We start from the raw sequence: 27,183 nt of genomic DNA on the forward strand, positions 1-27,183 counted from the left end.
CATACACATACACACGTTCAAATACATATATTTTAAGTACAATGCGGAGACAACGTGTTTGTACGTTAGTTTGTAAATAATAAACATGCGTACGTTTAGAAAAACAAACAAAAACACATTTATTGTGCATATAAGTTTACTGCATAATACAACGATTTCCGTACAGAAAGGAGGGAACGAATAACTCGACTAGTTTTGCTGCTCATTATTAATTCATGAGAAATGTTTATTTCATTCAATAAAGATAGAAACGTAGAAAGAGAGGTGGGAAGAGAGAGGTAGGAAGAGAGATGTTTTGGGACAATGCAGTGAGTAATACACCCAAGCATGTAAATATACTTGGCAAACAGGAAAACATTTACTTTAGAAATACATACACAGACATATATACATACACGCAAACACACACACATAAATATATGATTTCTGGTTCAGTCCCATGCGTGACACCTCGGGTAGGTGTCTTCTACTATAAACACGGGTCGCCAAACCTTATGAGTGGATTTGGTAGGCGGAAACTGAAAGAAGCACGTCGTGTATATAGAGAGAGATAGAAAGATATACACACCAACAGGAAGACCACCCTCCGGGTGGTTTTCTGCTTGACCCCTGATAATATTTTCACGTTTGTTTCCCAGTTCTAATAATTTTTATATTTTACGTCTAATTATTTCTTTGTATAATAACCCTTCTACTCTAGGCACAAGGCTCGAAATTTTGGAGGAGGGGGCCAGTCGATTACATTGACCCTAGTACGCAACTGGTAATTAATTTATTGACCCCGAAAATATGAAAGGTAAAGTCGAACCGCGCGGGAATTTGAACTCAGAACGTAAGGACAGACGGAATACGCTAAGCATTTCGTCCTGCGTGCTAACGTTTCTGCCAGCTCACTGCAAATATTGCTTTCATAATCTCTCCAGCATGGCCGCTGTCAAAGGACCGAAACGAATAAAAGAATAACAGAACACATACATGCATACATACATGCATACATACATACATGCATACATACATACATACATACATACATACATACATACATACATACATACATACAATCAAAAATACCCTGTTGTTGATGTTGAAATTTCAGTGGATCTTGGTTAAAAACCAGCTCTTTCTCTTTTGGCAAGAAATCTTGAAATAAAACTTAATAATGACATGCATACATACACACATACATACATAGATTTATACTTATTCTGATAATAATTGGAGCACTTTGTTTTGTAAGTAAATGCTTTACTGTCAGTCTGGATAAGCTTGGATTTTCAGAAAAAGAAATCAACCAACTGATTCGCACATTACAAATACAGTCTGTAAACGAACCAGAAAAACTCTGTAAGATTTTTCCTGGATTTAAAATGTGACATTGTTTTCATTATCTACATTCCAAAGATGGAGCTTTGTGTCCTTGTTAGAAACCAACTTCTTCAGGGGAAGAATTTAGATGATTAGGAACAAAACAAGCATACATACATACATACATACATACATACATACATACATACATACATACATACATACATACATACGTACATACATACATACATACATACATACATACATACATACATACATACATACATACATTGGAGGAACCTAGTTTCAATGTGGCTAGACTATAAGAAAACCTTTGACACCGTTCACAACTCATGGATGCTAGAAGCCCTTCATCTTGCCAAAGTTACAGTAAGCATAGTCAAAGCCATAGTTCTAGGGGACAGCCTCTCTGTGATGTTGTTTATACTTTCTGTAAACCTCTTGTCATTCATGTTAAGGAAGTCTGAAAGATATCTCATTGGTTCATAAGGAACCAGAAATACCAAAATTACACACTACTTCTTTGTGACTTGAAACTTTATCCAAAGAATATGCATGAGATGAAAACGAGCCTTGACCTAGTTACAACATTCTCAAAGGAGTTAGAGTTTGGTCTAACTCCTAAATGTTATATGGTTGTGAAAAGTGGGGAAACTATAAAACAGACGAGCAACATTTCCATCAATGATATGACTGTTTCCCTTATATCTGACGAGGAATGTTACAGGTGTCTAGGTGTGAATGAAAATATATCTTATAGTGGCACCTGTAACAAATCACGTGCCATTAAAGTATATAATAGCCAAATAAAGAAACTTTGGACCTCAGAACTCTGTACATGCAATAAAACAGTGGCCCACAATGTGTTTGCAGTGCCATTGATATGAAAACCCGAAAAATGCTAACAAGCACACATAATTTCCACATAAACAAAGACGTACACCGTCTCTACCTAAAACGAAAACAAGGCAGCAGAGGATTAACATCGATCCAAAATGCCTTTCAATGTCGTATTATATCTCTTCGGCAACATCTTCTAACCACCAAATGTCGAAGTGCATCCTTTGAACAAGTTTGCATAATATCATAAGTCTTGGAAAAAGCTCCTTGAGCAACATAGTTTGTCTGATAACCTAGAATACATGCCCAAAGAAGTCGTACGACTCTACAGCAACGTATCATCAGATGAAAGGATGAGCCTATATGAGCCGAAGACTATGCATGGATATGTTAGGAGAAAGCTCCGAGATGGTAGAAACATTGCTCATGAAAGCAGTCTATCATGGACCGACAACCGGATTACTACCTCCCACTTTGAAGGGTATGTGATTGCAATTTAGGAACAGAAAATATCAACCAAGTACCTGATGCACAAAAGGGATAGAGATGCAGGCAAACGTGACAATCGAAGTAAACTTTGAGGAGGTAACATCGAAGATATCATTCATATAAGCAGCAGTTGTCCCAAAATGTCATCACAGTATTACCTCTAAAGAGCCGGTTTCTAACCTTGGATCTAGGTTAGAAAACGGCTCTTTATTGGCAAGAAATCTCGAAATAAAGCTGAACAATGACATACATACATACATACATACATACATACATACATACATACATACATACATACTTACGTGTGCCTCCCGAAATACATGAACAGCGATTTTCAAACGTTGTTTTCAAGGAAAATTCAGGGGTGTCATGAAGACATACATTTTGCTTGCCTATTGAATAATTGCTATCTTTGTTTGATCCCATTCAAGTCCATTTTAACACCATACGAAGCCTACATAAATATGTCATCGTTGAAGTGGTCTCAATGAACAGATTATCCTTTTTTCAAGTATTCACTATTTCAAACTTCATAATATATGACATTTTTATGTTTCAACACTGTACAATGTGGTTTCATGCAAATTTGCTTGGAATTTGTTCATAGGTTGAGCAACTACGTAACGTTGCTGTTCAAACTAAAAATAAACTGCATCGAACTCTCTGGTCAATTTAGGTCATGTTAAACATAATGTGCTTCTTCCTTTCATACCTAATAACTCAATCATAAAACAAAGGTCATAGTTCAATAATTTCATATGGGCCTAAAATGAATGCAATTTCCAAAAGTAGTTACTTGCATTCAAGTACTCTAGCTGAACCTTGAAAATACATAACAAAAAGATGAGGATTATAACTGTTGAATATACAGCTGTTGTTTACGTATAAACTATTCATGAACTGCTATATGCTGCAAGGAAAGTATTTCATAAAGAAAACTGTCACACTCCATAAAGCCACTTACTAACTTTAGTGACGTAACCTGTCACGTTGCTCATATAGTTACTGCAAACACCACCCTCAGTTTACTCAGCTGAATAATAATACTACTGCAAGTAAAGCGTATAGGAACACGATTAATTTCGAATTTTACCATTTCAGTCTCGTATCGCTAGCGGCACGAAGCAGCGGAGGTTCAAAACATGGAAGACAGTAAGTATATATTGATGAATTGTCCTAACTATATGTTAATGGATTTTCGTAAGTCCTCACTATATATCCGCTTCTATAACTCTTTTTGCAAACACACCTCACGATTCGCTGATAAAGTGTTAACAAAATTCCAATTTTCTGTTCTGTCAGTTCACGCATATTAATAAAATACTAGTATAAACACGCTTGTAATAAACGCTGGACTAATTGAAGTCAACTTCAAGAAATATTCTTTAGTATTCATAGAAATATTTTTATATCCCTATGTGCATGTGTGTATGTACATGTATCTGTATATGCCTGTATACATATATATACATACATATATATATGTGTGTGTGTATACGTATGTGTATATGAGTGTATGTGTGAGTGTGTATATATATGTGAATTTTTAAATTTTATTTATATCTTATTCTTTTTATTAAATTATTTATATTTATTTTTCCTCAATCATTTCTATTTTTACTTTACTTCTTTTTCTAGTTTTCTTTATTTTACTTTATCCTTAATCATATTCTAATTAATCTGTAAACCCTCCACCGAGCATATAATAATACAAATTATAAACCTTAATATTTAGTCTGCTGAAATGAACTGATAGATACGTATATAACATCTCAAGATATAAATTTTTCTCTGATGAAATTATGCTCATGTCACATAAATGCAAATTTAATGTACAAATTTGTAATTAAATTATTGAGCATGAATTGAAAGAGTTGTAAGAAGTAAAGACGACCAATTTGTTAATAATAAATAATTATTAACTTCCTACTCTCCATTTTCTCTTCTTCATTTAACTAGACATAAACTATATGCTTAATATATATGTATTGCTTTAAGGGACTTTCATTCCCCAACAATACCAGCTATTGAACCAGTATCTCCTTGGATGTAACTACCCCTTTAAGAGGTTAACATATCCTCTAATTAAATTTATAGCTAGCTAGCTAGCTAGCTAGCTAGATAGATAGATAGATAGATAGATAGATAGATAGATAGATAGATAGATAGATAGATAGATACGAAGTGTTTTCGTCAAGGTGACTGAAACTTACAGGTATGCGCTCTGAATGCTCATTTTCGTATGCCAATAATATTACAGTTTTAACTGCTGTTGAACATGTGTGATGTGAATGTCTTCCTGAAGTGGCTTGACGTGACTTCCGCTTGAGCTAGTTGGTATAGATTAGAACGAAAACAAAAAGCAATCAGTTAAGTAAGACTTGACAAGGACTTTTAATTTAGCTACGTAGCAATAAAAAGCTAATTATCAGTAACATTTAATCTAGATATACTATTTGGTAAATCCACAGTAGCTGTGTTTTCTACCCTTCCTTCGTAGATCTTGATCCTGTCCTATATTTGCACACCAAAAGTATAACAAATATTTCTTTTATGTTGCAGCACCCTCATATTTAATAGAATGCCACTGGGACTCTCTTCTCATTGTTCTGAGCTAAATTAGGACTTAATGATTCGCACATTATCATTACATCCTTCTAACTTTACTCACCTGTCCACCTACCATGGCATCTAGTTCCTTTTGTACTGCAGCATTATACTTCCATCAGTCCTTGGCCCCAGTAATTTTACTATACTTAAACTCAGTAATTAAACGTCCCTATTCTACCTATTTAACTATTCTATGTATACCCTCGATTAACTTCGGATTTGTGATCTTAATTATTTGATTTTATCCCTTGATTCTCAGTGGAAATACATCTTTATTGAAACCACAAATCATTAAAACTCTATTTTAATTAGATACAGAAATAAATTTATTTCTGTATCTTACAATACATCTCAACGCTTCTAAAAAAGAACAAACTTTGTTTGTTTACTTTCATCGTAAAAAAAAAAAGTTGAATTCTATTTTAATTATTATTTTTAAATTTTAAATTTTATATATTTTGTTTGCCAGTACGAACATCTATTTCTAACACTACCACCAAGCTACTCCATTAATATCTAACCACTTACAACATCAGACTTCTATTATCTTTTTAAGACCGCTTTATTAAATCCACTACACCCTCCAGCCCATTGCTACCCATCCTGTAGGTTTAACATCTGTTTTTCTTCATCCCTTGTCTATTTGTCTTCGACACGCATCCCCTAACCTCTCCTAACATCAGTATCCCTCACTATGTTGATTAGTATATAAATAATACCCAGCATCTATCTGCATGTCTCCTCCTGCTATAGTGTAGTATACTCATTTTCCATCAGTTTTTCGTAAACATTGGAACTGTTAACATGTTTTCCCCTCGCCATGGATTATAATCAAACCATTTTCACTATTTTGATTCTACTAATGGACATTACCGATTTTCTTCATTCGTTCACGGATCTACCTAACAAATATCTATTTTAATTAGCTTTTTAATTGGATTTCTCCTCTTTTTCTCGACAAAATGAACTACAATAACATCATTGATGAGTAATGTTCTTCCACTGTTACATCTGTTTAACCACGCCTTCTCTGTCGATGGAATACTTGGACGATGGAATCCTTGCTTGTTGTTCCAATAGTTTGGATAATCTAGAAACAGCCATTAGAGATTATGTATACCTTTTTGTTATCTTATAGCTACATTGGGTGTCTTCGTCAAGTCTTGCTAAACCGTTTGCCTTTTCATTTATATATATGTGTGTGTGTATGTATGTGTGTAAGAAACAAGTTAAAATACTGGTCGTTACATATTATTCTTTTATTGGAGCAAATTTGGTTCATAGTTGTTTCCAATAGTCATTATAGGTACATTACTGATAGGTTTACTCGGTGTATTGATAAACCGAGGCAAATTGAAAGACCTAAGAAAATTAATGCTACTTTCGTCAGAGCCATTTCTGGTTATAACAGACTACTGGAAGAAGCTGTGAGCCAAATTTGCTCCAATAAAAGAATAACATTTATTGACCATTATTTTAGACTTGTTCCTTATATATCACAGTGCAAAAACCAGTCTGTCTGGAACCCATCCAAGGATTTACAATATAGAATTATGATGAATCACAAACTTGTTCCCTACCAGCAGATTATCTCGAGTTCCTCTCTGATCTAAGTTAGCCTCGTGCGCCAACAGATCGCTTATGAAGTATTTTGCCCATATTGAAAATCTCTTACTATTTGTTAAATATATATATCGATCGTTTGTAGAAATACATAAATCCGAAAGAAAACCACACTCTAAGACGTCGAGCAGTTAATATTATAATAGGGGAGGCTGGTTTATGGGGTTATCCTTGGTTTCTCGCTTATAAGGGGTTTAGCCTTACGGCGTATCTTCAGACCCCAAACACAGCTGACCTAAGACCTCTTCAAAATATGGAGGGGGAAATGCCTCACTATAGAGGCAAACACTAGGTGATTATTTCCCTTTGCCATTAACCATCGAGCTTCGGCCGTGCCACCAACTTGCGGTCACCAAAGAACCACGAAGGTAAACAATTGTCTCCCTTAGGCCTTGGCTACTGGCTTCCGGCTGTAGCGTCGCCTTGCGGATTCCAAAAGGCCAGCAGGAATCTTCTAAAATGTAAGAATGGCCCTAAAAATTCCGTCCTGGAGTTCAGGATGCTCTGTGACATGAGCGAGTCTTTTAGGATTCTCGCGCGTTCGGCAATGCACGACTTGCAACGTTTCGTCCCGTTGATGTAGGGGCCTGGGTTCTAGCGTATTTCCCATGCGATTGCGCACGGTATCTCTTCGTCTCTTAGTTGCCAGATATGGTTCTCCAGCGATGTCATGCATCTCCTTCCCAGGATTCTGGAGGAGGACTAATGATTGGAAAGACACTGTTTGAAAGAATTCCCAGTGCGTCCCACATATTTTTGTGGGCGCGTGATCTCGGTGTCCCTGCTCCTGTTGTTCGTGCTAATGCTGACGCTGTTACTGCCGCAGGTGGTGTTGTCGCTGATGGAGTTGGGGCTGCTGCTGTTGGTGTTGTTGTTGGCGTCGCTGGGGTGGTGGTGGTGGTGCCAGTAATATTTTTGTCCCTGTGCGTGTTGCTGCTGTTGTTGTTGCTGCTGGTGCTGGCGATGCTGTTGCTGCTGTTGTTGTTGGAGTTGTTGTTGTCGTCGATACAGCTGGCACCACCACCGTTGTTGTTGTTGTTGTTGTACCCGGGGTTGTTGGTGCTCGCGATAGTGGGGGAGGTGGTGATGGTGATGGTAGTGCTATCGCTACTATCGGTTATAGAAGACGTGCTGGTATTGCTAATTATGTTGCTGCTGTTGTTGATGCCGTTATAGCCAGTGGTGGAACGGGACCTTTTGCTTCTGCTACTTCTACTATAGTGGCAAACAGGCCTGAATTTGTGGACATCGTGGAAGTTATTCGTAAGGCTGGTGATGGTAGTGGTGGTGGTGGCGATGCCGCTACTGTTGTTGTTTGCGATGTTGCCATCTCTTCTCATACCTACGGCTGTTATTGCTTCTACCAGTGTTAATAGCATGTACTGTTAGAACCTCGGCTTGATAGACGGCCCCTTTTGTTTCGCAGCAACTTCCTCCTGGGCAACTGCTTCGGATCCTGCATGAACAACCTGCCTCTTTCTGTATCTTATGGACGGTAACTAGGTCGATCTTAATGTTGAGGGCGCAGCTGAACAAGACCTTAACGTTGTACATGTTGAAGATGGACCCGTACCTATGAGAGCGCGTGAAATGCTTAGCTCGATGGCCAATAGCTAAAGGAGATAATCACCTAGTGTTTACATTTATAGCGAGGTATTTCCACTCCATATTTTGAAGAGGTATTAGGCCAGCAGTGTTTGAGGTTTGAAGACACGCCGTAAGGTTAAACCCCTTACAAGCTATAAACCCAGGGTAACCACATAAGCTAGCCTCCCCCATTATATATATATATATATATATATATATATATATATATATATATATATATATATATATATATATATATATATATATATATATATATATATATGTATATTTAATATGTTTGATAAAATTTTATATGATCGTAATAAATATGTCTTGAAAAGTTGTATTCATTTCGACATTTTGCATAACTAACAAGAGATTTGACAAATGCGCACTTATAAACATTGTACTTATACCCTAACTTCTAATGATACCCATGGGACAAAGTAGATTTCCACAGTTACCCGTCATACGAAAAGTAAATCTCTAGTATGTATATACACACTCACATATACATTATTTACGAAATGTTTGGTTCGGCTTCATGCAAATTAAAGTTTCTTCGTAGGCTTCTGAAGCGAACCTTTGAATGAGACAAATCCCAGATTTATTTTCACAAATTCATTTAAAATTTGATATCCTTCATACTTTCACATTCCATCACACGATGTTCTAATAATTTGTACATTTTTATTGCTGACTCAATTTTATATTATTTTATTATCTTTTTTTGTTTTATTCATTTTATTTTACTTATCAAGGTGGTATCTTTCATTAGACATGTTTTGTCTTTGTACCAGTTCTAAAACTGCTCCTCTTTTTAAAGTAAAGTCTTGGCGGTATAGTGCGACTGGCGCCTGATGAACGAGAAACTAAATAGCGCGCTAAGTACATGTGGCTGAAACGTTTAGTTATATATATATATATATATATATATATATATATATATATATATATATATATATATATATATATATATATACATGTATGTATGTTTGTATGTATGTATGTATGTATGTATGTATGCAAGTATGTATGTATATATATATATATATATATATATATATATATATATAGCTGCCTTTAGACGTTTATATACTCTCGTGATAATGTGAAATAATTATATTTGGAATACTGGATCTCTGAAGGTCATCAAAAAAAAAATCTATGTATAATAGCCTGTAAGTATTTGGTTGAGAATTCCTTTTAGATTGAAAAAGTCCATGCCTCCACCTTTAGCCAAGACTGATATTCTATCATTAGACGAAAGTTATATAATAGCTAAATGTGACGGAGAGATGTACGTTGGAGAGATAAGGAAGCACGGCTTTTGCCAGTAATGGCTTGACAGACACATATTAGGCAAGGGGCTCAGAGACCTGCTTGCAGAACATAGACTTCTTCCATTCTAACCTAGATATGCAGGTCTTTTTCGAGCACTGCGCATCTCCAATCATTTTAGGCGTTTGTTTTATCATCTCCTCCGTAGTCTCTGCAGCATGAGATAGGTCTTCACCCTCTTTGTCCCATATCTATCTTTCTTTTTCAAATTCTCTGCTTTCAGATCCCATATCTTCCGTATTCGTGAGTCACTATTAAGTTGCATTGCATTTCATGCACAAGACTCATTCAGGTATACTCCATAAAATTTAAAGATAACTGTAGAGCAAATAGTTGTATTACTTAGATTTGATGTTTAAGCAAAGAAACTCTTCTCTTGCTAATTCAGTAGTTCATGTGAATCAAAAAAAATTTGAATCAGTAAAAACAATTGAAATATTTCTGAACATTTCTTTGATATTCCAGAATTTGTAGTAGATTTTTTTCCATAACAACCAAAAAGATTTCTCCACGAAATAGGATGTCAACGAAGTAATTAAGCCTGGAAAAGTACAGGGCAAGAAGAGAAAACGTAAAATGTTGCTACGGGAGTTAGAATTAACTAAATAAATTTCTGAAATTGTTGAACAAGCATTTTTTTAAATGACAGCTAATGAACAAATTGAGCGCAAAGTGTACAACTGATTCACTAGCTTACTTTTTTTTTTATATAAAATTAGGGGTTATCATACATTGTAGATTTTGCGTGATTTTTCGAAATAAAAAACAAATTTTTTAATAGTAGATTTTTAATGTCTAAATTAATAGGCAATTAATTTTTTTAACTGAGAAAATAGCTTACTGTGCCTTTTAATTTAAACTTACATAAAAATATTCAAAGGACATTTATTACTATTCAAATTTTTATATTGTAATTTCAACAGCAACATTTTAAGTTCTTTTTCTTTTCGTTTTTTTTTTTGCTTCTTATCCTAAACTTCCCTGGCCTAATTACTGTTTGTCTTTTCTGTTTGTCATTTCTAGACCATTCTTGTGCATATTTTAGTGCACTCTAGCAATTTGTGCCTACATTTTCCTTTTTTTACTGCGTGTCCTGTGCGCAGATATGAAACTTGAAGGTGCTTGCAAAGAAAATATCAAGGTAACTGCGTGACATTTAGTGAATGACTGCAGTAGTTCTTAGCCCTTAATGACGACTATTTGTATCACTTAGTGGAGGCGCAATGGCCCAGTGATTAGGGCAGCGGACTCGCGGTCGTAGGATCTCAGTTTCGATTCCCAGACCGGGCATTGTGAGTGTTTATTAAGCGAAAACACCTAAAGTTCCACGAGGCTCTGGCAGGGGATGGTGGCGAACCCTGCTGTGCTCTTTCACCACAACTCTTTCTTCCTATTTCTGTTGTACCTGTATTTCAAAGGGCCAGCTTTGTCACACTCTGAGTCACGCTGAATATCCCCGAGAACTACGTTAAGGATACACGTGTCTGTGGAGTGCTCAGCCACTTGCACGTTAATTTCACGAGCAGGCTGTTCCATCGATCAGATCAATTGGAACCCTCGTCGTCGTAACCGACGGAATGCCAACCATGTATCACTTTATATTAATGATTTGCTGTTAAGTGGTATCTACCTATAGCAAGTGGTTTTTTGACTAGATACATAAAAGGATTATAGTAATTGATATAAATTCTTGGCCATTGAGATAGTTGACAAGTATCCAGCATCATGATCAGCCACTTCATTTGTAAAATAGTTGGATTTTAGCAAAACTTCTAATGAGACATATAAAAGTGAGCGATTTGCTTCTGACATTTTAGATGTTTTTAAGTTTAAAAACTGGTCTGTCCTCATTCAACAGTGAATCAAAAGTAATAACAAAGAATATAGTTGTATTAACTCTAGTTTTGCATGTTTTTGAAAGGAAGGTGGTCATTAGGCATATCATACTCTCGATGTATTCTTCGTAGCCTGGCAAAAGGAATTCTTTTTCCATCTTATGTGCTTCAATTATAGGAGGCGCAATGGCCCAGTGGTTAGGGCAGCGGACTCGCGGTCATAGGATCGCGGTTTCGATTCCCAGACCGGGCGTTGTGAGTGTTTATTGAGCGAAAATACCTAAAGCTCCACGAGGCTCCGGCAGGGGATGGCGGTGAACCCTGCTGTACTCGTTCACCACAACCTTCTCTCACTCTTACTTCCTGTTTCTGTTGTGCCTGTAATTCAAAGGGTCAGCCTTGTCACACTGTGTCACGCTGAATATCTCCGAGAACTACGTTAAGGGCACACGTGTCTGTGGAGTGCTCAGCCACTTGCACGTTAATCTCACGAGCAGGCTGTTCCGTTGATCGGATCAACTGGAACCCTCGACGTCGTAAGCGACGTAGTGCCAACAACAAAGCTTCAATTATTAAAGAATTCCAGAATAGAAAACTTATAAAATTATTTAAATATCCTGTTTTTCGTTAATACAACAAAAATGATATTAATTAAAATTTTTTTAATGATGAGCAACTTTTCACAAAAAATTTAAAGTCACCAACCAGCAGTTGTAGATTAATTAAATTTATGAGGAATGTGCACTTTGAAATATCTCTTGTGGAATCTAATTTGTTTTTGCAGATAACACAGAAACTGAGGAACCGAACGATGATCCGCCAGGATACTATGAAAACTATGAATACTCATCGGCTTGTGAGAATCCTACGATATCTGAACATCCCGAATATCCTGGAAATCCACCACTACCAGTATACCAGTCGCAACCCCCACCACCCGAATACCAGTCACAACTACCACCACCCGGATACTCGTCACAACCACCACCACCACCACCACCACCACCCGAATACACGTCACAACCACCACCTGATTACTATTCCCTCTATCCAGAACTACAACGGCCAGAACTACAACAGCCAGAACTACAACAGCCAGAACTACAACAGACAGGACTACACCAGCTACAACAACTATGGACTAATGTTGTAAGCGACTATTTTTTCTTATTATTTTACTTTTTACTGTTCTACAACCATTTATCCTAAACAGAGATCTTATGTTTAGAAAGTTTTAGTCATCAAAATATAACTGTACGCTTCAAGACTTTTTAGTCAGTCATATCATTATATGGAGCACAATAAATATTTTAGCTTCGTATCTATTTTATCAATCTTTACCGAAAGGCCGGCTGGTTGTACAGAAGTATATTGGTAACAGTAGCAATCGGAGTAAGTGACATGGAAGATATATACACACGAATATATACGTGTGTGTGTGTGTGTGTCTATGTGTGCACGCATGTATGCTTGTTTGCGTTTATGTGTAGGTGTGTGTTTATGTGTGTGTATGTGTGTGTATGTGTGTATCTGTGTGCATGTGTGTGAATGAATGATAAGTTCCCTCAAATTTTCCATCAACTGAATTAGACTCACAAGCTATTTCTCAACTCAGAACTATGGTAGAGCATAGATTTCTTTTGTTCTAGGTGCTGGGCAATGGGATCAAACCTGGAGTCTTCTGATTCTGAAGTTTCTTTATCATAAAGTGATGAGGGCTCCTGCAAAACTAAAAGGCTTAAATTAATCAGTTTTACTTCTCCAATGAAATTAATATAGTTTAGGTTTAATCACGTGATGAAGGGGGTAGATTCGGAAAAAGACTTTGAAATATATGGTAAAACTATGTGCTTATTATATTCATTTTTGTTTTCTAAATGCTGAGTTTAACTGAGCTTAGAAACAATTAAATAAGTTCAATATAAATGGGTTAATTCACTCAACTATATTCCTCCGTTCAAAATTTAATCTTACATCAAGTCAAACGAAAATAATGTTTTAATAACTGAATCAATACTCAGAATAGTCGGTGCAGCTATAATAAACTGCTTAAGCTGTTCACCTCGCAATCATAAGATCCCTGTTCTGAGCACAATGTATACAATTTTGAGTAGATATCTTTTACTATAACCGCAGATCGCTACAAATCTGGTGGGTGAAATTGTTTAGACGGAAACTATGTAGAAGTACTTTCGTTTGAAGTGTAACTCTAATTCAGAGGTTCAAATTTGTCTCATACTGTGTCAAGTTGATTTTGGTCTGAAAATTGCATTAAGCATACACGTGTTTCTGTGTAATATTCAGCCAGTTACTCATTAATGAATAAGTAGTTCTGTTAACTAAACAACTGAATGCTAATTTGAAAACTGGCTAGGGTTCTATCATCACTCAAGAGGAAGATAAACTTAATGATAAACCAGATTTCTATTTAGTTTTCTATTTAAGCTAATTGTTTTTGTTACTGTTAAGATGTTGTTTTAGCCAATCGCGTTACCGCGAAGAGCAGGATTTGAGAACCTTATCAGTGTTATGGACAGTGAGAAACACATCCGAACAGAGACAACAAGACGATGATACGGCAACTGTTCATGTCACACTTGAATAAATTATAGCCCTTTGTACCTAAAGAAAGAGAACTCAATATTCTATTTATTCAGTTGAAACACAGAAATAGGGACTGCAAGTGGAACCCTTTCACCGGTGAAAGCTGATTCAGTCCTCGATGCCCCACTCAGCGAAGCATACAAGATTAGAAGTGAAATGTTGGTGGCCCTGATACACCTGATGATATTACAGATGGATTTCCAATATTGCAATAGATTCAGATATTGCAATAGTTCCTACAGTTTCTGCATAGCAAAAACATTTCTGGTGTTAATTCTACAAATATTCAGAAGCCGTATAATCTAGTCATGTTGAATAAATATATCTTCCTATAAAATAAGGATTGCTATTGTTGTTGTTGTTTCCCTCCAGGCCAACTCTTATTAACCAATCCTATATTCAAAGGACATAGTTATAACCATTCAGTCTTTTTATAAAGCATTCTATCAGCACATTATCCCATGTGTTATTTCTCCAAAAGAATATAGAACTTTATCTAAGGTAGATATGGTTATTGTCATAAGAAAACTACCATATTCATTGGTTTGTTTTTAGTTTTTTTATTATTATTTTGCTATTGTCATTTATTATTATTATTATTATTATTATTATTATTATTATTATTATTATTATTATTATTAATATAGAAAGGATTGAGGTAACTCCTCCTGAAGATATAGAGTCAAAATTAAAAGAAGAGTGCCATTTGTTATCTGGTGAACGATATTTCGACATCTCGTGTGTCTTCAACTGGTTCAAAAAATAAATTTGTCAATCTACTTCATTTTGGTTAATATAGAAAGGATTGAGGTAACTCCTCCTGAAGATATAGAGTCAAAATTAAAAGAAGAGTGCCATTTGTTATCTGGTGAACGATATTTCGACATCTCGTGTGTCTTCAACTGGTTCAAAAAATAAATTTGTCAATCTACTTCATTTTGGTTAATATAGAAAGGATTGAGGTAACTCCTCCTGAAGATATAGAGTCAAAATTAAAAGAAGAGTGCCATTTGTTATCTGGTGAACGATATTTCGACATCTCGTGTGTCTTCAACTGGTTCAAAAAATAAATTTGTCAATCTACTTCATTTTGGTTAATATAGAATCCTTTCTATATTAACCAAAATGAAGTAGATTGACAAATTTATTTTTTGAACCAGTTGAAGACACACGAGATGTCGAAATATCGTTCACCAGATAACAAATGGCACTCTTCTTTTAATTTTGACTTATTATTATTATTATTATTATTATTATTATTATTATTATTATTATTATCATCATCATTATTATCATTATTAATATTATTATTATTATTATTATTATTATTATTATTATTATTATTATTATTATTATCATCATCATTATTTAGTGAGAAAGCAGCGCATACCAACAAAGTGACACTGGGGTAAAATATACGTTGCCTACTATACACATTATGACTACCCATCTGATAAGGGTACACCAGATACCTGCATCACGACATGGTGATCTCATATCGAGATTAACAGCGCATGACTTTGCAGGTGGAGCCCAGTTAGAATTTTCTTCAGGTCGAGTAGCCCATCCCGCTCAAAAAGTCCCTAAATAATGATCGTTTAAGGAGGTTGAACAAAACACCCATGTTTCCAAAGCTGACTTATCCAAACCCCAGAGAATTCCTCTCAACACATGGCTATGATACTCCCTCATTATTATCATTATTATTGTTGTATTTGTTGTTGTTGTTGTTGTTGTTGTTGTTTTGATTCTCGCTGTTCTATTTGCGGTTGTTCTTTACTTGAAAGCAGGCAACAACAAATCACCAAAGGTTTCTTGTAGTGCCTTCTCCTGTGACTCACTGTGACAATACTCTCCTTAGAATGCGAGCTGTACGCAACAATGCTGTCTTCTGCATCACTTCGAGCCTGACAGCAGCACCAATATTCTTAATATGCATTTCAAAGCTCTTGGAAACTGCTCCTAATGCACCAGTTACCACCGGTATCACCATTACTTTACTCATACCCCATAACTTTCCTATCCCGTCCTGCGATGGCTGGTATTTCTCACTCTTTTCTGTTTCCTTACATGTCACCTTCGAATCGTTTGGTATTGCAATATCTATTATATTTGCTTCTGTTTCATCTTTAATATTATTATTATTATTATTATTATCATTATTATTATTATTATTATTATGTAGTAGTAGTAGTAGTAGTAGTAGTAGTAGTAGTAGTAGTAGTAGTAGTAGTAGTAGTAGTAGTAGTAGTAGTAGACAAGACGAAGAGCGTGATGCAATTGCAATAGATATTTTATTGGTTGGATGAATATTTCGACAACAAGTCTGTCTTTGTCGAATTCAAAATAAGTAGTGATAAAAATTAAAAATTATAGAAATTTAAACGTAAAGTTTGAACGAGAGCAACCAGCGTCCATACGTTGATGGAATGACATCATCAGTTTTTAAGTTACAATTTTATAACAGGCGAAAAGAAAAAGACAGAAAAAAAGAAAACAGAAAAAAGAGGAAAGAAAAAAAGAGAAAAAAGAATATTTAAACAGTTTTGTATAAATTTGAGGATATTTTCCTGTCATCTTATTCATTCCTCCAGGGCATGATGTTAATAACCCGTAAACATATTTCTCCTCATGCATTTTGAGAAGTGAAAGTGAAGCAAATTCAAAATATTTTCTGAGAATATGCACTCTCAAGTCTTTTTCAAAATTGCAGCCGTTTGAAGCAAAATGTTCGGCAAGTTCTGTCGAACTACTGTTATTGTGCCTGACGTCATATCTGTGCCTGACGTCATATCTGTGCCTGACGTCATATTTGTGCCTGACGTCATATCTGTGCCTGACGTCATATCTGTGCCCATCTGTGAAATATCTATCGTTCATCCAGTGAAATATCTATCGTTCATCCAGTGAAATATTTATCGTTCATCCAGTGAAATATCTATTGCAATCGCATCGCACTCTTCGTCTCGTCTGTTTACCTTTGTGAAAAGTTACATCAATCCTTTTAAAATATTATTATTATTATTATTATTAATATTAATATTATTATTATTATTATTATTATTAGATTTTTTTAATTTTTATTATTGTTGTTGTTGATGATGATGATGATGATGAAGTTGTTATTCTGAAAGACTTGGATAATTTCAATTACCGGTTATTCTTTACTTGAAAGCAGGCAATAACAAATCACCAAAGGTTTCAAGTAGTGCCTTTTCTTGTGACTCAAAGAGACAATACTCTCCTTAGAATGCGAGCTGTACACGATAATACTGTCTTCTGTTTTATTATTATTATTATTATTATTATTATTATTATTATTATTATTATTATTATTATTATTATTATTATTATTATTATTATTATTATTTATTGCCTTTGCACCACTTCTAACGCTGGAGATGTACTACAGTGTCAGTTGTTCACTACCAGTGAACTAAGGTAGCACCTCTTATTTTTCGAGCACCTTCCGGAGTATTCGAGCGGTTCCAAGCAGTGTTGTTTTCTGCAAGTGCTCCACCCTTATTGCAGCCCCTAGTTATTCCACGTACTTCTCAAGATTTTTGCTCACTGTTCCCAGGGCTCCGACAATTATTGGTCCTACTGCTACCTTTTTCATCGACCACAACTGCTTAACGTCCCATGCTAACCTGTCATATCTCTCGACTTTTCTTTCTTCCATCTGGGCATACTATATCTATGATCCAGCATAGTTTGTTTTCTTTCTTAATTAAGACTATGTCCGGCTTCCTATTCTCAATCTCATGGTCGCACTGAATCATAAAATTCCATAGGATTTTTGCATTTCTATTTTCGACAATACCTTCCATTAAACTTTCATTACTTATTTTCAAAAAAACCTCGTTTCTTTAGCCACATTTCGTTTCTCAGTCGCTGCTTGCATCACCGCCTCATCCCTAAAAGTTTGTGGTAGTACCAAACTTTTGCTCTGTCAAGTCCGTACTTGTTGCAAGCCTGGCTATATTGTCGTGACGTTTCTTATATTCCTTCTGGGCTAGTGGCGTACATTGGCTGGTAATATGCCATACGGTTTCACCGTTTTGTCCACAGATCATTATTATTATTATTATTATTATTATTATTATTATTGTTATTATTATTGTTGTTGTTGTTGTTGTTGTTGTTATTCACTGTAAGGCCATGAACTAGCAGAATCGTTGGCATGACAGGCGAAATTCTTAGCGTCGTTTCATGCCCCTTTACGTTCTAAGTTCAAATTACGCCGGAGTCGACTTTGTCTTTCATCTTTTCGGGGTTGATAAAATGCGTACCGTTAGTCCTGGGGTCGATATAATCGACTACCCAGTTCTTCAACTTTCAAGTGTTGTGCCTATAGTAGAAAGTATTATTACTCGTTGTCATTACATCGTATCTGTCGTCGTCATCATCATCATCATCATCATCTTCTCTATTTTCATCCTTTTCCAATTTATCACCAGCAGCATCTGTAGCAGCAGCATTATCATCAGCATCGTCATCATGAATGTCGTCATAACCATCCTAAATGATTATGTTATGTTTTTGGTATCTCTCCTTTTCAGAGACAAAACTACGAATCACAACACGTTAAAAGTAAGATGAGCGAGGCAATTTGTGTCACATTGTTCTGCTTTTTTCCAACAGGACTTGCTGCGATTTTTTTTGCATATAGAGTAAGTATTTTTTATCCAATCATGGGTGTGTGGTAAGAAGTTTGCTTCCCAACTACAAAGCTCCGAGTTCAGTTCTGCTGCACCTTTCTCAAGTGTATACATACACCATTATTTATATAGTGGTGTGTCTGGTATGAGTACTAAGTTATGTGGTGTGCAGGTGTGGGCTGGAAGAGAAAGGCATGTGACTGTGAAAAGTGCGTGGGAATCTATGGGGATTGGTGTTAGATGAAGAGAAGTGGTGAATTGCCACATTAAGGAGCAAAGGAATGGAGGAAGAGGATTAATTCTTGTTCGCGACGAAGGCAGGAGCCTAGATGGCTCCTGTGCAGAGAATTCGAACGCAGAGAGATGTTGCAGAGAATGACCGGTGGAGCGGAATTGGTGTGAGACCGGAGTGTCATTGCCGAGTCTGGATGACACTCTATACCTTGTGTATGTGTGTTCGATACTGTTTATATCTCTTGAGTTGCTTTTAGTTCATATTTGATTATATATATGTGTTTTGTGTGTGTTTGTATGTGTGTGCGTGTGTGTTTCTGTGTGTGTATGTATGAGGGGATACCCGTAAGTAAAATTGTTCCATTAAGTCTAACAATAATCACTCCAAGTATTTCAGCCACAACAGTCTTTTTCCACTCATCTCTTATATCTTTGCCAACTTACCATGTCTTTATAAATAAGGTTTCTATTCATTCAGTGTACATATAATAGCTCTAACACCAAAGTAGCAACGGGCTTTGGTAAAATATCTACTTTTATAAGAACAATGTTTATGAAACTGATAAATGATATCAGTTCATCACCACAACCACACCTACACTACAAAATTATTACTAGAATTTATAGTCAAATCAGCATCTCCTCATCCATTCGTTTATTAAGAACAAATTATATTATTCATCTATTTGCTCTTGTTAAGGCGGTGAGCTGGCAGAATCGGTAGCAAGCTGGGAAAAAGGTTTAGCGGTATTTCGTCTGCTGTTACGTTTTGAGTTTAAATTCCGCCGAGGTCGACTTTGCTTTTCATCCTTTCGAGAAAGATTATGTAAGTACCAGATACGCACTGGGATCGATGTATTCGACTTAATCCCTTTGTCTGTCCTTGTTTGTCCTCTCTATGTTTAGCTACCTGCGGACAATAATGAAACAGATGAATAATATCAGTTCACCACATCCGCACTACAAAAATATTAGTAGAATTTATAATCACACCAGCATCTTTTCATTCACTCCTTTATTTAGAACAAACTATATTGTTCATCTAGCTGTTGTTGCTAAGTCGGTGAGCTGGCAGAATCGATAACACGCTGAGAAAAATGTTTAGCGTTACTTCGTCGGTTTTAAAGTTCTGAGTTCAAAATCGACCGAAGTCAACGCTGCCTTTCAACTTTTTGGGGTCGATAAGTACCAGTTGTTGGTCTTGTGCCAATATTTGAAACTAACGTATTTGTTGTTGAGTTCTATTTACAAGTTCTAAATAAAAACTTTCATTTTCTCTTCTAGGCGAAGGCATTGTACTATAGTGGTGATTCAGCTGCTGGAGTGAAAGCAAACATTATTGCTGGATATTTCATCTGTATATCAGTGTTCGGTGGTTTACTCTCTGTTATCGGTGTACTTCTTGTACGCTTTGTTATTGGTGATGCATGGAGTTGACATATACAAATTTCATATAAAACGAAGAGTGTTTACTTTTTTTTTTATTCATGTTTAATTTAAATCATATAAAATATTCTCAGTAAAAAATCTTTAAATATATTGAGAAATCAGCACGACAGATTATATATTTCATACTAAATCATATATTTCAAATATTAAACAATGATATATTCTGATCGATGAACTCTACAGCCCCAACTTGAATGCAGGAACTAAGAAAGGAGTAAAATTATGACAGAGATATTCCTGAACCACATGTACCATTCCTTACATCCAATTTAATCATCCGTGAAAGCATTGGGTGATGTTGCATTTTGGTTTTACTTGAATATTCTTTATCATTATCTCTGTAACTAGCAACATAAATGTTAAAAGAACAAAATTGTTAAACACTTCCCTGGTTTTTCGAAATGTTTCCTTAAAGACAGTTATTTATTTGAGTGTTAAATATTCATCTCACTCAGTTTAACAGAAATGAGACACCAGATACACAAAAATAGACTGTTACACATTGATAAATGTTGCTATACATGTCAACACAAGATTCTAGATAATGGTACATAGAAGTGGCAAGCTGCGAGCTGGCAGAAACGTTAGCGCGCCGGGTGAAATGCTTAGCGGTATTTCGCCTGCCACTGCGTTCTGAGTTCAAATTCCGCCGAGGTCGACTTTTCCTTTCATCCTTTCGGGGTCGATAAATTAAGTACCAGTTACGCACTGGGGTCGATATAATCGACTTAATCCGTTTGTCTGTCCTTGTTTGTCCCCTCTGTGTGTAGCCCCTTGTGGGTAGTAAAGAAATAGGTATTTCGTCTGACGTTACATTCTGAGTTCAAATTCCGCCGAGGTCGACTTTGCCTTTCATCCTTTCGAGGTCGATAAATAAAGTACCAGTTACGCACTGGGGTCGATGTAATCGACTTAATCCCTTTGTCTGTCCTTGTTTCCCTCCCCACCCCATGTTTAGCCCCTTGTGTGCAATAAAGAAATAAGAAGTGGCAAAAATTGAAAACTACATTCAAATTTTGACCACATATGTGAAGGAATATTTCTTCTAGCTTTCATTGATAAATATTTTGGTTAGTATTGGTTTAAATACTTCTTGTCATGTCAAACAATGGGAAGTGAGAGTTCACAACAAACATACGAATGGCATTTTGCAAACAAGAAAGTAAATCTCCAACGCACTAAGGCTGTAGGGATAACAGCAAAAAAGATTGAATATCTTGCCCATATAAAACGGGAAAAAAAGAAAACGTTGCCAGTTGGCGGCTACTGCACGCGAACCCCTCAGATACCATCTATGGACTGTACCCCTACGGTAAACGGCCCCCGAGTGACAGGCAGCGATAGATTTAAAGCTAAATTACAGATATTCCAATGCGATAACATTTTATAAACAAACTTTGCAAGTGTTCGATGTGGTTGGTATTTTATAAAAATGAAAATAATGATTTTTTTGTACTTCAATGATTTTATTTCCAATATGCGCATTGAATTTGTCTGTCTTTATATTCTGGGTTTAATTTCCGCCGAGGTCGACTTTGCCTTTCATCCTTTCGGAGACGATAAATTAAGTACCATTGGCATATTAGGGTCGATCTCATCGACTGGCCCCATCCCGGAAAAATTTCGGGCCTTGTGCCTAGATTAGAAAATAATATGCGTGTTGAATTTTAGCAGGAGTGGCTGTGTGGTCAGAAGCTTGCTTCCAAACTACATTGTTCCGGGTTCACTCCCACTGCGTGGCACTTTGGGCGAGTGTCTTCTGCTATTGCTTCGGGCCGACCGAAGCCTTGTGAGTGGTTTTGGTAGACGGAAATTGAAAGAAATCCGTAGTAAATATTGTGTGTGTGTGGGGGGGGGGGGGGGTGTACTTGGGTGTCTGTATTTGTCCGCCCACCATCGCTACACAATCGATGTTGGTGTGTTTACCATCCCGTTACTTAGCAGATCGGCAAAAGAGACCGATAGCATCAGTATTAGGCTGGAGTCAATTTGTTCGACTAAAGGTGATGATCCAGCATGGCTCCAGTCAAATGAATGAAACAAATAAAAGAGTAAAAAAAAGTGAAAGAATATGTAATTGTCTTTAGAACAATATCTGAAAGTAATTTCCGTTAATAAAATTCCATGTAACAAAATGATAGTTGTTTAATCTTTGTAAACGCATCAATAAATCAACTTGTATATTCCACGACGAACGGCAGCAGCAGCAACACCACCAGTAACTTTGATAATCATTTCTACTAGAGGCACAAGGCTTGAAATTTGGCGGGGTGGGGACTAGTCGATTACATAGACCCCAATGTTTCACTAGTACTTAATTTGTCGACTCCAAAAGGATGAAAAGCAAAGTCGACCTCGCCAGAATTTGAACTCAGAACGTAGCAGCAGACGAAATACCGCCAGGCATTTCGCCCGGTGTGCTAAAGACTCTGCCAGCTCGCCGCCCTGGGGCAACTGTAATAACAACAATACTACTGCTGCTGCTGCTGATCCTTTTACTAATACTACTACTGCTGCTGCTGTTGTTGCTGCTACTGCGTTTCAAAGATTCACGTAGGAAGGCATTTACAAGAAACGTGGGCAGATGTAGACTTCCTCACCCAAGCCTGACCAAACAGCACCACCCAAGTACAATTCTTAAAGGAAACACATGCAGCAAATCATTCTTCTGACCTCTGTAGTAGTGAAGAATGTATCCTCATTCCCACTTATCTGAAAAAACAGAGAGCGAGGGTGAATATATCTTGTGTGTCACAAGATATATTCACTGGTCATCTGGTGAGTGGTGGTGCGCGGAGATCAGGATGTGAGTGAATTTCTCCCGTACGTTATGAAATCTAGCCAGGAGAATGATTCGGAACAGGACTTAAAGTTTTATTAGACGAATCTAGGACATCTGGAAGAGACCTTGAACTAATACAGCTCATAAACAAGGCAGACCTTCACGTCACGGTGGAGTGAAGAAGACCACAATTCACATATATTATGATGCCAACCACCCGAGAGCCTTCTGCCCGCAATAGAAAGTGAAAGTAGAATTACAATCCCAACAACAGCATGCAACCATGATATTAGCAATAGTAATAGCAACAGCAACATCAAGAACAAATGTGTTTATGAATGTGTGTATCCGTAACCTCTTTAAGGGCTTGGGTATAATTCCTGATATAGAGAGATGCAGGAGATAAGTAGGTAGGTGTATGTGTGACCGCTGCTTGTGAAGTGTGCGCGCGAGAGTATAGTCTAATATGCATGAGTGAATGTGTATATCCGTTGTTATGTGCTTGAATGTATGAGTGTTTGTTTATGTGAGTGCACTCCAGCATATGTGTGCATACCTGCGTGTGAGTGCAGTATGGTGGGGTTTTTTAATAAGCAAGCGTCTGTGTGTAATTTAGCGTTTGCATTTGTGTTATTATTAAGGGCAAAATGACCCTCCCAAAATAACAAATTTGATTCGACACACGAGTTCACATTAAGAATTTTGCAAACCAAATACAAGAGCAAAGTATGTATATGTGTGTATATGTGTAAGTGTGCGTGCGTGCGTGTGTGTGTGTGTGTGTGTGTGTGTGGTACATATCCTGTGTGCAAGTCGAGTTACTTTTAAAGCTGCACATAGAATGTCATAAACCAGCTTTCTTCCCGTATACTTGTTAAGTAACTTCTATACAGAGTGGCATAACTAGATATGAGATACATCGCAAATGTAGGAGAGATAAGGATAAACACAAGTTTATATTGTGGTTTCTATGTACATTTCACCATTATTGTTGTTTGAAACACAGAAATAACCGTCCCAAGTGCGATTAGATGTTGGAAAACGATCATCATAGTTATATGTAGCTTAATATTCCCCGATGACCCATTGTTGTTGAACATCTAGAATGCACTTGGAACACCTATTGCCGGGCTCCAAACCAGCATAATGTTGAAATATGTGTACGAATCATATTGTATTAATACTGACTCAATAATTTCGTATTTATACACAAACACACGTATACCAACACACACGTATACCAACACACACGTATACCAGCACACACGTATACCAACACACACGTATACCAACACACACTCACACGCGCGCACGAGCACACTTTCACACAGATATGTTTTAGATACAATACGGAAACAACTTACATGTACATTAGTTCGTACAATAAATATACATGAATACGTATAGAAAAAAAAATATTTGACGTTATTCTGCATATATGTCTTGTGCTTGAAACAGCGATTTCCGTACAGAAAGGAGGGAAAGTTTTGCTGCTCATTACTAATTCGTGAGAAATGTTTACTTCGTAAAGAAAGAAACATGGAAGAAAGGTTGGGAGTGAGAGGTATTAGCTACTTGTATGGGCAATGAAATGAGTAATACACGCTCATTTGACCCAATTGTCAATGGATATTTTACATAATGATATGGCATTTAACAGTATGTAATTATATTTCGCCAACAAAAACAATATTTACTTTAGAAATGCTCACACCGACACATACAAAAAAACACACAAATGCATACGCATATGTATATATGTATATATGTATATATATATATATATATATATATATATATATATATATATATATATATATATATATATATATATACATATATATATGCTTGTGATTGTGTATGTGTATGCACACTCACACCTACTCCAACTTACACACATAGCATGCATGTTTTTAAATATAGAATTTTCGTTGTCAAAATATATTTACAGATTGTATCCTAAATATTAGGCCTTTTCGTTACAATTAACTTCATTTCTCCTTCCTAACAAACAATCTACTGCCAAGCTGGTGCCTTGTAAACAAACATTCACTCTTGACTTACTTCACCTCAAAAACATTAGACTTGCTTAGTCCAACTAACTTCAGTGAAACTTCTGGAAAATCTCGGATCTTCAACACTAATGTAATACAAAGGAGGTTTATTTTTTTTATCTTATTCTTATTTATTTATTACTACTTTTTAGGTTTCCTAAACTCCTCACAATTACAGATCAGTTACACGGGTGTTTCTCAAACGAGAGCCATTCGTACCCTCACAAAATACGGTCTCACACATGATACGTGAAGAAAAATGGCGTATTACAGACACACCTGTGAAGTATACAACATCAACTGCTAAACTTACGACCACTTTTTTATAATGTTATTTAACTTTTCGCGCTAGTTTCGACAGTGTAAATGTTGTACATGATATTAATTTTATATTCTTAGTTTTCATTTCTTACTCCGTTGAAACTGGACTTGCTAAGTTAACTACTAATGAAAAATTCCAATCGTCTTGATAATCTTTTCTACTCTAGGCACAAAGTGAGGGTACCAGTCGATTAGATCAACCCCAGTACGCAACCGGTACTTACTTTATCGACCCCGAAAAGATGAAAGGAAAAGTCAACCTCGGCGGAATTTGAACTCAGAACGTAAAGAAAGACGAAATACTGCTGAGCATTTCGTCCGGCGTGCTAGCGTTTTTGCCAGCGTGCGGCGTCTTGCAATCGTCTTAATAATGTCAAGGTGAATATTTTGTTACTTGCACAGATTAGGCGCTGTTAAAAACCTCACATATTTAGGTCAGCTACAAAGCTATCGCTGACTAAGAGTAACAATCCTTTAATTTTGTTACTCAATAGTTTAGTATGTTAAGGCTGTTGTATGTTTCTATTTTACGAAGTGTTGTCAAAATGTATCGACCTTGTATTTTTTTTTTTTGTACAAAATAAAGATCTTTGTGGTTTTCGTCACTGTTTACAATTATCTTTAAACAAATTTGTTTAATGTATCATAGAGATGTAATTCTTGACGCTGAATCCGAATTTGTTATTCATTTATTCCAGAAAAATTTTGCAAAAGTGTTACAGGTGTTCAAAGTTTGATAATTTTCACAATTTTCAGTCAATCAGAAAACCACGTTCGCTGCCTCTTCCATCACTAGGGGCGGTTTGGACATCGGCATGTCACAATATTAAGCTAGTTACAGTAAACTGAAAAGCATGAAAACATTCGCGAGCAAATTAAATACTTAAAAGCTACGAACGAACCAACAGGTGTTGCTAGAAGTAACAGTCAAACCATTAAAATATACACGAGAAAAGTAAACAGTAAAAATAGTGAAAATCATTCGCGAGTAAATTAAATATTTAAAAGGTACATTTATACTCACATTTATACCAACTATATCCAGATTATAAAACTCACATTTAAACCAACTATATCCAGATTATAAAACTTACATTTATACCAACTATATCCAGAATATTAAACTCACATTTATACCAACTATATCCAGATTATAAAACTCACATTTAAACCAACTATATCCAGATAATAAAACTCACATTTATACCAACTATATCCAGATTATAAAACTTGCTTTTATACCAACTATATCCAGATTATAAAACTCACATTTAAACCAACTATATCCAGATTATAAAACTCACATTTATACCAACTATATCCAGATTATAAAACTCACATTTATACCAACTATATCCAGATTATAAAACTCACATTTATACCAACTATATCCAGAATATAAAACTCACATTTATACCAACTATATC

General features: G+C 36.0%; 1 protein-coding gene across 8 annotated transcripts; it reads left to right on the forward strand.

Moving 5' to 3' along the window:
- Positions 1-3,316: 3,316 nt before the first annotated feature.
- LOC106884205 (uncharacterized) lies at positions 3,317-26,356 on the forward strand. Of its 8 annotated transcripts, none has more exons than XR_008266542.2 (5): positions 3,347-3,807; positions 12,436-12,800; positions 16,043-16,238; positions 18,818-18,928; positions 25,924-26,356. XR_008266542.2 is itself a non-coding variant. In XM_014935453.3 (4 exons), exons 1-4 carry the CDS (start codon positions 3,798-3,800, stop codon positions 20,585-20,587), a joined length of 639 nt encoding a protein of 212 aa, XP_014790939.1. In that variant the 5' UTR covers positions 3,317-3,797; the 3' UTR covers positions 20,588-22,734. The 8 variants fall into 8 exon arrangements, 2 of the variants coding, with proteins under 2 accessions (XP_014790939.1, XP_052831724.1); XR_016238256.1 differs by lacking the exon at positions 25,924-26,356 and adding an exon at positions 19,851-19,976; XR_008266545.2 differs by lacking the exon at positions 25,924-26,356 and adding an exon at positions 20,435-20,609 and having other exon boundaries at positions 3,348-3,807; positions 16,046-16,238.
- The last annotated feature ends 827 nt before the right edge of the window (positions 26,357-27,183 follow it).

The sequence above is a fragment of the Octopus bimaculoides genome, chromosome 2, assembly GCF_046866305.1.
Source record: "Octopus bimaculoides isolate indiv1 chromosome 2, ASM4686630v1, whole genome shotgun sequence".
Classification (NCBI taxonomy): domain Eukaryota; kingdom Metazoa; phylum Mollusca; class Cephalopoda; order Octopoda; family Octopodidae; genus Octopus; species Octopus bimaculoides.